At 39.5% G+C, this 12,775-nt stretch overlaps 1 protein-coding gene across 3 annotated transcripts in view; it reads left to right on the forward strand.

Moving 5' to 3' along the window:
- Positions 1 to 12,775, forward strand: part of IARS1 (isoleucyl-tRNA synthetase 1) — a 94,402-nt gene that overhangs the window by 17,757 nt on the left and 63,870 nt on the right. For 2 of the 3 annotated variants that reach the window (XM_056501329.1, XM_056501330.1), the window contains 5 exons: positions 472 to 625; positions 1,774 to 1,855; positions 5,693 to 5,753; positions 7,240 to 7,335; positions 11,659 to 11,781. In XM_056501329.1, the coding sequence (XP_056357304.1) occupies positions 472 to 625; positions 1,774 to 1,855; positions 5,693 to 5,753; positions 7,240 to 7,335; positions 11,659 to 11,781 (516 nt within the window). Of the gene's footprint in view, positions 1 to 471; positions 626 to 1,767; positions 1,856 to 5,692; positions 5,754 to 7,239; positions 7,336 to 11,658; positions 11,782 to 12,775 lie in introns of all 3 variants that reach the window. The other variant, XM_056501328.1, reaches the window with a different exon arrangement.

The following is a 12,775-nucleotide window of genomic DNA, read 5'->3' on the forward strand; positions in this document are numbered from 1 at the left end:
TAGGTTTCCTTCCCTGAGGTTTTTTTTCCTCTTAAATATTGACATACTCTTTTTTTTCAAGTACCCCAGTCATTTTCTCCCCCTTGTTAATGACAACTTCTTAATTAGAGTTGAATAATTTTATGTGATGGCTGTTCTTCCTTATCCCTGGCTGAAGAAGAAAATGTGGAAAAGGCTTTATTTAGGGTGTCTGAGAAACTGCTGATTTTCCTGACCCTTGAAATTGGTTCTAAACTTTGAGAGTGGGGTTATAACAGATACCTAAAGGAAGTGCACTTATCTTTCTTTGGTGTTTTGGCAGCAAATGCCCCAAACCTCCCTGCTAATGGGAGATTTTAACCCTGTGGCCTTGTTGGACTGCACTGGTGTGATGAGGAGCTCAGTGACTGGTGCTCTATTCTGACTTTAGTGCTGCCACTTCACCTTTTACATTACAGATGAACATCCATGGAATGTTAAATTGTTTTTCAGGATGTTCAGGATCCTTCAGTGACTGTGAGCTTCCCACTGGAAGAAGATCCAAATGTTTCTCTTGTTGCCTGGACCACGACTCCCTGGACCTTGCCCAGCAATCTGGCCCTTTGTGTTAACCCAGAGCTGCAGTATGTAAAACTGAGAGGCAAGTGTTGCACACCTCTTCCTTCAGTGCCTGGGAATATGTACTTATGTTTTGTGTTTTAGACTGGTTTATGTTAAATGTGCAGAACTTTTCTGGGGTTGAACTAGCATAGTTTGAAGGATGACATCCACTTTGGATGTGGCTGAGGATTTCCAACTGCTTGTTATTTAAAATGAATTGAGAGGACAATTCCTTAAAAATATTGACAGATGAAATAATAATAAAAAGGTGTGTGTGTGTTTGTAGTCTTTAATTATATCTTCATCTACAAACACCTCCTCCCTTTTTTTTTTTAAAATAAAATAGTAGGAATTTCCAGTTTCAGCAAAACCACATGAATCTGTTGTGTGTTGAACATGAAGTTGTGCAGGCCTTTGCAGCGAACTCCACGTGTTTGGGTTTTCTTTCTTTGAAGAGAACTAAGTATGTTTCAGTTTTCAAAAGTTTTGACATAAATTTGGTCATCTTTAAAAAGAAATGCTGGGTATTTTCAGAAATAACCTCACTTGCCTGAGGTGCTGAGTTGGATGTCTCTGGCTCATTGCTCACTGCTTGAGTTGGCAGGGTAGAAGCCTGGAAAAAATTTGTCATTGAAGTTTGGAAATCAGGGTGGTTTGGGGTAGAAAATGAGTTTTCTTCATAACATTTCACTCTTTTTTGATGTTAACTTCCTTTGTTGGTATATACTTCTTTCATAAAGAAATCAAAGCATGTAATTGAAATAGCAGATCTCAGGAAGTGCATAAAATGCAGTCATTACCTTTCTTAATAATACTGATTTTATGTAGTCTTTGTCCATCTTCCAGTTGTTTCTCTCTGTTTCAGTTACAATTTACTGAAACTTCTCAATTGTTTTTTTAATTTGAACTCGGCAGTAGTAGACAAGGTGCTTCTGCCTCTGCAACAACAAAACACACTGAAAATTAGTGGCCTGGGTTTCATCCTGTGTTTTTTTTTGTTTAAATTTAGCCTTTGGAAAGTGTTTCTTAACAGGCTGTGTGGGGAAAAAGTAGCTGGAAAGTGGCAAAGGATTTTTCTGGGCAGTTTTACTGTTACAATATTTTGCATATATTGAAAGGTTTCATAATGGTGCAAATGAGGGGGCTAAACTGAAATTTGTGAAACTCCTGTTTCATTTTATATTCTAGATCAAGCCACAGGGAAGATTTACATTTTGATGGAGTCCAGGCTGGTGGCACTGTACAAATCTGACAGTGATTATCAGATACTTGACAGGCAAGTACATAAATTATTATACTTGCGAGCTTTCAGTGTTTTTCTAGATCAGAAGTGTTTTTAAGAAGATGGATTTCCCTGCATCTGTGTTTATATTACAAAAATCTGTGAAAGGAATTGAAATTCACTGGAACAAATTGGTCTTGTATTTGAAGCCACAAATAGAAACAAGTTTCCTTGGGTCCTTGTGTTGTGGTGGGGACAGAAGGTTCCATAGCCCACCCCTTTCCTGTGTATTTACATTAAGGTGAAAATTTGAGAAAATGCTGGAGGTGTCCAATGGCTTCTTCTACACATTATGTAAAGATTTCAAGGGAAATAGGCAAAACAATCCCATTGTTTTTAGCAAATAAATATTACTTCTGTAATTAGTGGCAATCATTGCTTTCTGCAGGGTGCTTATTCATCTTGATTAGGTGGAAAAACAGGAATTATTTTAAGAAGTCAGACTGGGCAGGGGGTGCGGGTATTAAATTCTGTAGCTCTTTTAGACAAAATGTTTGTCTTGGCTTTTCTTAAACCTTTTCAATAAGCCAGCAGCCTGTTAAAGAGGTCAAATACAACAGATACGTGTTTGCTCACTTTATTCAAACAAACAAAGCAGAAAACCTTATAAAACCCCACATAACCACAATAAAAAAATAAAGACTAGAAATGTTTTTGAGAATAACACCCCTTCTTCACTGCCATCAGTTATTTCTATTTTTGTCTTTTTATCAAGCAGTTGAAAGCTTTAAATTTAAAAATGGAGGTTATTTCAGCTAAGCAGTTGCATGTAATCATTAAATTAGGGAAACACAGAACTGGGATGTTTGTTTAAGATGTTTCCTATTCTGATGGCTCATACTGTGACAGTTGAATAATTTTATATTTCTGCACTGATTTCCCTCCTTCCCCCTCTGTGAGAATGCTCTTAATCTGTCACTTGGTCTGTACCAATTTAAGCTGGTGTTGAGTTTCTAAAGATGATATTCAGTGCTCTCCTTCTTCAGGGTTGGCTGAACTTCTGATCTCTGGAGTTTTTTTCCTCCCCTCTGAGTCATCAGTGAAACCACTGAACAGTGTCAGTGTCAGGATGGTCCTGCCAGGACACCACTGGGAATTTTCCTTTGCTCTCATACTGAACTAACAACAACTTTCCCTTGAAGTGGTGGTGTTCCACCAGTTCAAGTATTTGTGCCTGTTGGAATGATGAAGTGTCAGAACTCTCACTAACATTAAGACCTAAATTTGATCTGCTTGCTTGCTATCTAAGCTAGTAAGTCTGCCCCAAAAAATTTGGCTTTGTGTGGCTTTTTCTTGACAAACTCACATTGTGTGTCCTTTAGCACTTCACTTACTCAGAACTCTCAATCACAATGAATCAGGTTGTTAGACCTGTCTCAGTGGCTTTTAGGTCCATCAGTGCTTCAGTTCTCTTGGGAAATACAGATACTCTGTTCCTTTTTGGTGTTTTGAAACCTGTTCAGTGTGTCTAAAAATTAAGTCTTCTATCAAAACCATTTTATTTTCTCAAGTATTTTTTTAATACATTTGCTTTAGGCTTAAATAAGAAGCAAGCTAGCCAGTATATTAAATTTGTCAGTTATCTTCTGCTTCCAAATTCTTCTTTTAATGTAATACTACAAATTTAACTTCAGTGTGACTGCAATCATTCTATATCCAGGAATGCACAGAACATTTTGGCCTTTTTTTGATGTGGTGTCTTCATCAGAAATGAGCCTGCTCTTTAAGGCAATCATACATATTTCAGGTGTTGTATTTATGCCTGATTAATGGTATTTCTAACACCACCACCACTCACTCCCCCAAACTCATTATTTTTAAAATTTTACTTTTTTTAAACCTCTGCCTATCAGGCTATAAGGCTGCTAGCAAATGTCTTTGCAGAGCAGTACATTTTCTTTCTTTTGTATTAGTCTCTTTTGTATATGGTCTCTTTTCAGGCTGGTTTCTTTTCTGTTTTTGGTCATGCTCCAGTTTTTCTGTTATGTAATAATTAATTTTCTCAAATGTGAAATGTGAGACAATTAAAAGGTACCTGGTAGTTGAATGGATCTGTGAAAGATTTAGATCTGTGAGTATCTAAGTTAATAGAAATGAACTTCATCACTTCTTCTTTTAACTTTTTTCTTCCTTTAGCTCACTTTTAAATTCTCAAGCAGTCAGGCCCTTGAGGGAGAAATTGATGCAACTTAATCTATACCAGGCATCAGGCTGAGGTCAGGGGATGGTCTGATTGAAAATGTGCAGTGTCTGAAGTCCCCTGAACTGGCTGCTTTGCACTCAGGATTTGCTCTGGGTGTATTACCCAGTTTTGGCCATCCAGTGGCTTCCTGTTTGATTTAGCAGTGGAAGATAGGATGTGATTGTTGAGCATTTCCCTCCCCTTGTGTTAGATTTCAGTCCTTTGGCATAGTAAGCATTTCATTTCTTCACACTGTTTTCCCTTGTTGTCTCTTTTTGGATTCTAAAGAATCCAAACCAGATATTCCTGATCTCCTGAGAGTGAAGGATTGCTGAAGTGATTTTAAACTAGTCTTACTAATATAACTTAGGTCACAAGAAGGCACCATTGTATAAATTTTCAACCTGAAGTTCAGGACTTTGACAAAGTATTTCAGATCCCAAAATGAACATCAGGAATGTGATCCACAACCTTTACTTTCTCTGACTTGGGTTAAATAAGAATATAACTACTTTTTTTTTTAATTTTTTTTAATTTTTTTTTTAAATAAAGCCAATTCTGGTGCTTCATGTTCTGTATCTGAGCATTTCCACATCTGTGTGGTTGAGCACTGGGATGCTTTTCTCTCATCTGATCCTGATTAAGCACCTCAAACATTCCTAAGGCTGTTTGTAATATAAAAACATATAAACCATCTGCAAAGCTGAGACTTAAAATAGAAGTCTCCTCTGTTCCTAGAGGATATTGTGTGTGCTGAGCTGAGGAGTCATGCTCTTGAACTTGGCAGTAAATGCTGCTCCAGGTCCTTCCTGTGCAGTGAAACAGCTTTGAAGAGTCCCCCACTTTGAAGGAGTCAAGTGTTTTATGGTTTGACCATTGTTTGGAAGTTGTAGATCAAGGACAGAGGAGGGAGAGACCACAGCTGGGACACAGTCAGAGCCAGCCCATCTATCAGATTAAGTTATGTTTTAGCTGGATTTTCCCCCTGAAATTGGACAATTTAAGCACTTTCAGGAGAGTTCTGAGCTGCAAATCCCAAGCTAATCTGTGCCTTTGTCAGCTGCTGTCAGAAGGCTGGAGGAGCCAGACCTGCAGGCTCCATCTCTGCTGTGCATTTCTTGTCTGGCTCAGCTGCTTCCTCAGCCAGTCCTGTCTGTGCTGGATCATTCCCTGAGATGCCTGTGGAGAGTTTGGATGCCCAGTTTTAGAATAAGGAATGAAGCATCTGAGCTTTATGGGCTGCAGTACCCTGTGTCACAATCTTCTGTACACAAAACTTCAGCTGTTTTGGATCATTATTTAGTTCTCTTGGACATGCTGAGCTTTAGGCCTTTGTTGTTATGAATATTGTGTTTTATCCAGAAGATTCTTGCCCAGCTTTACCATGAAGAGCTTGTCATTAATGCTTCATTCCTTTATTAATTTACATTGGTTGAAGTCCATCAGGTACAAGTTGTTGACTGCTAGCAGAGATGCATGAAAAGACATTGTTTGTTCTCCAAGTCCAAGTTACCACACAGGTGGGAAGTAACTAAAGGAAATTATTTTCATCTTCTGAAATAAAATTCTATTAGGGAGGTGAGGAAGCAAATAGGAAAAAAAGCAGTTTTCAAGTTGTTAATTATGTTCTGGTAAATCTTTCTCCTCAGGTTTCCTGGTATTGTTCTTAAAGGCAAGAAATACATACCACTCTTTGAATATTTTATTCAGGTAAGATGAAACAGTTTGGTGTTTGATACAGGATATAAAGAAAAAATAAAACCCATTCTGAATATTCCTTGTTTATATTATAAAAAGGTCCTAATAACAAACTCCAGGTTGGATTAAAAAACCTTAAAATCCTAGTGACAGTTTGAAAAAACAGTGGTGACTTTTTTCTCTAATTTTTTTCCTTTAAGTTTTAAATATACTCAGAGTAAACACTGGGTGATAGAAGTTTGATTTCAGATTGCAGAGAAACTTCAATACATATTAACAAATATTCTTTCATTTTCTCATCTGGTGAGTGTTGTCTACCTCCTAAGTCCAGAAGCTTTGTCTTCACCAGGGAATGACTGACTTTGGATAACAATCACAGACATGTCATGTTTCCCACTGAAGAGTTAAAAGCCTTTGCTAAAAACCTACTGATGTATCAGATTTATCTGGATGCAGCTTTTAAGCACTGCATTAGGTCTGGCATCATAGATGATAAGAGAATATGTAGCAATAGGAGAGTGCATAAAGAATTATATTATTTTTTTTTAATTGATTAAAAACTGATTACATTTTTCAGAGGAGAGGTGCAGCACTGCTGGCTAGGAGCTGTGAACTCCTGTAAGGGAATTGGTAATTTTTGACACTTTCTGTTCTGAAAGATGTGCAGGAGTCAGCAAAGGTGGGAAAACCTCTGTAGGGGACAAAGTCTAATATTTCTAGAGGCAAGTCAAACACAGCTGAATCTGGAAAATTGGACTGTGCATCTGAGGTTTGGAATGGATAAATTTTGTGAGTCCTTCTGTACTTATAAGGAGCATATGGGGGCATCTACAATCTTTTATTTAGAATGGAGATCTTATCTCAAAATATCTCCCTTCAGAACAAGCCAAACCTAACATTTTGTAACATATTTGGTTCATCTGTGACTGCAGTAATTTATTTTTACTATTTTTGTTTTAAGGAATAGTAAATAATCCTTTATTTTTTCATGATCTGTTTACTGAACACAGTGAAAATTGTCATATCTTTTTTTTAGCAATTTTTTTCTCTGTTGGGATTTACCATGCTCTCATTCTCTGGAGGGAATAAAAATATGTGACTATCAAACTTTTTTTTTAATTCAGAGGTATAGGGGACATATGAAAATACAGGGAAACTTCTGTACGTGCCCTGGTTGTGTCCTCAAGTTCAGGAGTGTATTGATTTGCAGTCTGTTAAGCACAGAACTGTGTGAGGATGTGTGGCTTGAAGAGTAATTGACTTGGAGGCCTTCTGGAGAGGTGTGAGATCTAATCACACCTGACACTCTTTAAATGAAGTACACAGCTGTCTGGGCTATGGGAAGTCATTAAGGCTTGTTAGGGATGTCACATTTTACTGTGTCACTGATTTTTGATGCAGTTCTTTCCTCTTTCGTGTGGCTCTGCTAGGTTCTGAACAACTGTTTTGCTGTGTGTGTAAATATATATCTATATAAACCCATATTTTTGTGTTACAGTGCAAAGAAAAAGGTGCCTTTACTGTGCTGGTGGATGGTTATGTGAAGGAGGAGGAAGGCACAGGAGTGGTCCATCAGGCTCCCTATTTTGGTGCTGTAAGTGTGAACTACACATCTGTAATGTTCATTTTGGCCAGCACATGTTACTTGGCTTTCCAGCCTCTGGGGACTCTCTCAGGGTGATTGATGCTAAACAATCTTCCCATTTGCTGCTTAGAAGTATAAGAATATCATGTAGCTTTGTATTCTCATGAGCTCTGCCACTTAGTGCCTGGGCTAGACTGGAGATTTTTTGTGTCCCTCGCTTTGGTTTGTGTTGTGGTGTGTGAGCTGAACTCACCACTGTATTTTTTGTGTGTCATTGATCTCAGCTTTTCTCAGAGTCTGAAGTTAGAGCTTTGAGAAGGGCTCATCTGTGGCACTGGCAGTGAAAACTGGCTTTGCTAAGTGATAATTTTGGTTGGGAACAGCAGTTCTGCTCAGCACACTGCCCCTCTTCAGTGTTTCAATTTCATTACTCACTGGGCTTTTAGAGGATGAGAAAATGCTTTCACTGCTTTTGTCCTGAGACTTTGTCCCTTGGCGTGAAAGGATTTTGTTGCACTCCATTATTTTTTTTTCTGTCTTTATTGTCCCTTTCCTCAGTCTGTTCTTTTTTAAGGCTAAGAGGAATAATTTGTCGTGGATTTAATCATTCCAGTTTTTAGACACTTGAATTAAATGCACTAGTTTAGGCTCATTGTCCTTGTTGTAGAGTGTCCTGTCTTCAGCCATTATCCAAAGATGCCCTCAAAAAACTTGCAGTGCCTAGCAATTAGCAATCCCTGGACCACGAGCTCTGTCATAATTTCCAGAGCAACTTGGCATTAGCAACAGGCCTCTTTGTATTCATCTGAAATAGCCCATCCTCTTCCATCCTTTTTTCCCTGCATTTTTCTGAAGAGTACATCCATTGTGGTGGTGTTTCCCTTGTCAGGATGATGGTTGATGTGAAAAGATGTTCCAGCTTAATATAGCTCTGAATAAAGAAAATTGGAGTGGGCTGTGTTAGCAGTATAATAAAGAAAATGGTGGTGGCTGGTCAAGTGTCCTCAGGAGGATAAATCCTGTCACACTTGTGCTCCTCAGACTCTCCCCTGGAGCTGAATCTTGGATGTTCCAGAAGGATGAGAGTTGGTTTAGAGTCAGGAGTTCTTGCTGTGGGAGATGGAGGGAAGGGAAGGAAGAGGCTGCCAGCAGGAAAGGAGCTCTGGAAGAAGCTTTCTTTCCCTGGGCTGCTCTGAGAGTGGTTTGTGTATTTGCACAGTCCAGTTACATTTGGTGGAAGGAGCTTGTTGGAAAGGTTGACTGGCCTCTTAGAGCAAGGATTATCTGCCCTCTTTTATTTGATTTTTTTAATAAGCCACTGAGTTTTGTAAACACAGAGGAAAAAATATTTTTTCTCTCTCTCCTGGGAAATCAGGAATTACTTGTAAAACCTTTTTTAAGGGAAAAAACCTTAGCGTAACAATTAATTGGTTCATGAAGAAAAAATTGTGTGAGGGAATAGTGCACAGGCATCACAAACAGAACCTTGCAGTCATCAGCTGAGGAGAGGTTTGAGTAGGTAACTTTTGGTACAGGGACCTGAGTCACTGGGCTCTGCTGCCTTCAGAAGGAAAGTGCACAGTGTATGTTGCACTTAGTGCTGCTGCCTTGTTTTTGGGGTGCATTTAATTCAGTTTTGACAGCCCCAGATTATTTCTGTTCAGAAAAGCTCACAGAGGTCCTGGTGCAGTAGCTCTATATAGAATACTGTTGGTGTTGCATGTTGGCCTTTAGACAGGCTGAGATGAAAGAAGGGAGATGGTTCATGGTGGCAGAGAGGATTCTCTTCCTGGTTAATCAGCTTCTCTGCACCTTCCTGTTGAGTTGAAGGTGAATAGAAAAGGAATAATAGGACCAGGATGGTCAGAGGAGAAGAAAAGAAATAGAGCACAGTCCTTAACAACAAGCCTTGAGTCTTTGTTCCTTCTCATCAGTGTAAGTCCCTTTGATAAATGAAGTTGTAAAGTTTTATTCATTTATTTAAAATCATACTTACATGTTCTGTATTGCTGATACCTCAGCAATGTATCCTTCTCCAAAAAAATTGAAGGTAAAAATTCACCTTCATTTAGTTCCAGGTGTAGTTTCATTGTCTTGTGTGATGCCTTTGCCAAATACAAGCTGCCACACCATATCAGAGCACTCTATTATTTCAGTTCAAAAGACATCAAAATTAAAGCTCACAGAACAAGACAAACCTGTATTAAAAACACTGTAAACTCATTGTGCCTCCAGATTAACATGACACTAAAATTCAGCTGCTCAGGCATTTCATCGTACTCAGATGTACCTGCAGTCAACTTAAAAAGCTTTAGTAACACCTGAATTTGCATACTGCAGATTTTTAATTTGCAATACTTCTAGTGCCTGCTCAGACTGAGACACACGAGTTTCATAGATCTGTTACTGATGCACTTTTTCTTCAGTACCTGACACTTTTGGCAGAAGTGATGTTGGTTTTTGCTAAGAGTTGCTGAATGTTTGACTTCATGTTTCTCTTGTTTTGTTAAAATTTCGCGTAAAAAAGCTTTTGATTTCTCACAAAAGAGCTACTTAACAGTTTCTACTTATTAATTTTGTGTATTACAACTTCTATATGTTATCTTTTGAGGGATTTTGAGGGACAAGAGTGGCCACTGTAACTCCTAACCTGGAAAAAACTGATGTTGGTCTTAGCTTTTATTTAACTTAGCACTTGTGGATTCCTTGCATGTGCCTGAATACATTCTTGCTTTGTGGTTACTGAGGGAAATCTTCATTGAATCGAATGGCAGCTCAGTCTGAGAGCTTCCATTCATGTTCAAGCTGTTCAGAAGCAGGGAGTGACTGCAGGAAGGCAGAGCAGCAGAGCCCTTTGTGTGCCCTTGGCTGCAGCAGTGCTCAAGTGGAGCTGAAGCACCTCTTGAGCGAGGTGCAAGGTTTGCTGTGCTGCCTTAGCAGGGCTGGAGTGTGCCAGCCTCTCCAGTCTGTGCTGGCTGCTGCTGCAGAGCCTTGAGCAGCTCACTGCCAAATCAGGGCTGGCATCAGCTCTGTCATCTGGCCTGTGTTTAAAGCCCTCACAGTAACAGCTGAGGAAAGGCAGCAGAGAAGGGGCTCATCTCAGCCGTGTCCTGGCTGCAGGAGCTGGTGTGATGGGCAGGGAATGAGGCTGTGCCCTGCTGGCCGTGCTGGAGCTGCAGGGATTTGTTGTTTCTGTCTGTAAAGCTTTGGTCCATGAAGCAGCAGCCTTCCCTGCCTGGGGATGAGTTTCATCCTTGTAAAATACAACAGGTCTGGCTTGGGGGAGCTGGGAGCCACAGGGATAGTGGAGACAGCTGAAGGGACAGGATGAGGACACAAAGGACATGGCAGTCCTGCCCTGGCACTCCAGAGCTGGCTCAGCTGTGCTTGTTAGGGCTGGGGAAGGAGGATTCAGGGAGCTGTGGAGCTGAATCTGGCCTGTGAAATGTGTATTTACACACTGGCTCTGGTGGGGTGTCCTTGGTTAGGCTGAGAGGTGCTTCAGAGGCAGCTGCTGTGTATCTTGTAAGGCATTGCTGTAATGGATAAGATACAGATTTACTGTGACTTCAGACTTGAAGGTGAAATCTGAACTTTTCTATCCCCCTACTAATTTTGTTTTAATCTTTTCTCCCATGCCATTATTGTTCAGTCATGTTCAGGAAAGTCTGAAGCAACTTTTTTTTCTTCTTCTTCTTATTGCTACAGGAAATTAAAAATTTAAGTGGAGACTAGCCAGGGAAAAAAAACTTGTGATGTTGTCCATGTGTGGTTCTTGGTCAGTAGCATTGCCCATGGGCCAAAAAGTATTGAGAAATACAGGTTTAAAGGCTTTGCATTGTTAAGACATTGAGAAAATGGGACTGCTTGTGTGAAATGCCAGAATTAGATTGATTAAAACGACCTGCTTTCTGAAAAATGGTGTGTTGGCTGGAGAGCTGGGCAGATGCAGGCTGTGGCTGGGACAGGAGCAGGATGGAGTGGTTGGCAATTCTTATGCCCTGCCTCAAGCTGTTCACTGCATGAGTGTATGTGTGTTTTTAGACACATAAAATACATGTGTATATATGCACTGATGTGCATAGAAAAACATACACATATCTCCTGTTCTAGGTAGGAGTCTGAAGAAATCATAATTTTCTGCATGAATAAAGCTACAATCCTATAAAGCAGGACTTTCTCATAAGTATTTGGGATTAGTGAAGGCTGAGTGTTTTGCTGTTCTTGCCTAGTCACCACATTTTCTGTTTAATATTTAATTTCTATTTCAAGGGATGGATGTTTTACCCAGTATTTTGTATTCTTACAGCTTGGTGCTTGTCTCTTTTGCAGGATGATTACAGAGTCTGCATGGATTTTAATGTCATTCAGAAGGACTCTGTGCCTGTGTGTCCTGTTGATGCATCAGGCTGCTTCACAGCAGAAGTGACTGACTTTGCTGGCCAGTATGTGAAGGTCAGTGGGCCTAGAAACAGAAAATTACTTCTTTATTCGAGATACATTTTTATATATGATAGAAACTTTCTTTTCTTTCCCTATGTGGTCTTGTTTTCAATGTGTGACTGGTATCTGGATAAATTAAAATGTGTTTTAACATTTGCAACAAGGTTAGAATTGTTTATTCAGGAGCAGAGAGAAAAACTGAAATGCAGGTGATGTTGTGTATCTGTAATTGGAGGGCAGCTGAGTATCCTGTTTGCAGCTACTCCAGAGAGATTCTCACTCTGTGCTTCTTCCTGACACAAATGTCATGTCCAGAGTCTCCTGGCACATGTGCAGGGCACCCCTCACCTCTGGATGACTCTGAATTCCCAGGTGCCATCATGAACTTTCTCCCAGCCAGTTAATGTAATGTGACCTGCTAGAAGGGAGAAATCCATTCAGAGTCATTTCTCCCACTTGTGGGCTGTGTTGCAGAATTTATTTGCCAGTAGATGCAAGAGAATCTCTGGAAAAATGAACCCACAGGAACTCCACATTGCACCAGATACAAATCCCTTGCAGGGAGTGCCTCTTAAATTCCAAGTCCTGAGAAAACAAATTGCTTTTAACCCTGCTGCTACAGTTTGATAGCAAAGCATGTTCCTGTAAACAAATGCAATACTAGATTTTAAAGTCTTTTTCAATTAAGTTGAGGATTCAATCAGCTTTCTTTCCTTCCTGCTGTATGCATTAAGGCAAATAAGATGACACTGGAAGCTCCAGTGGCTGGTAGAAATTTGAATTTAAGGCTCTTGGAAATTTTCTTATGATACTGAATTTTTCACTCCTAGATATTTGTATATTTTTTTTTCTTAATGTTGTATTGACACTTGTATGTTCAGTAGATTGTCTTAAATTATCAATATACAGCTTTCACTTCCAGCTTAACATGTAAATCCCAGTTAGTGAGGTATTGTGAAATATGCTTCAAATTCTGAAATTTAGCTCCCACTATAGAGGAATGTGT

Source organism: Oenanthe melanoleuca, chromosome 12 (assembly GCF_029582105.1).
Source record: "Oenanthe melanoleuca isolate GR-GAL-2019-014 chromosome 12, OMel1.0, whole genome shotgun sequence".
NCBI classification, from domain to species: Eukaryota; Metazoa; Chordata; class Aves; order Passeriformes; family Muscicapidae; genus Oenanthe; species Oenanthe melanoleuca.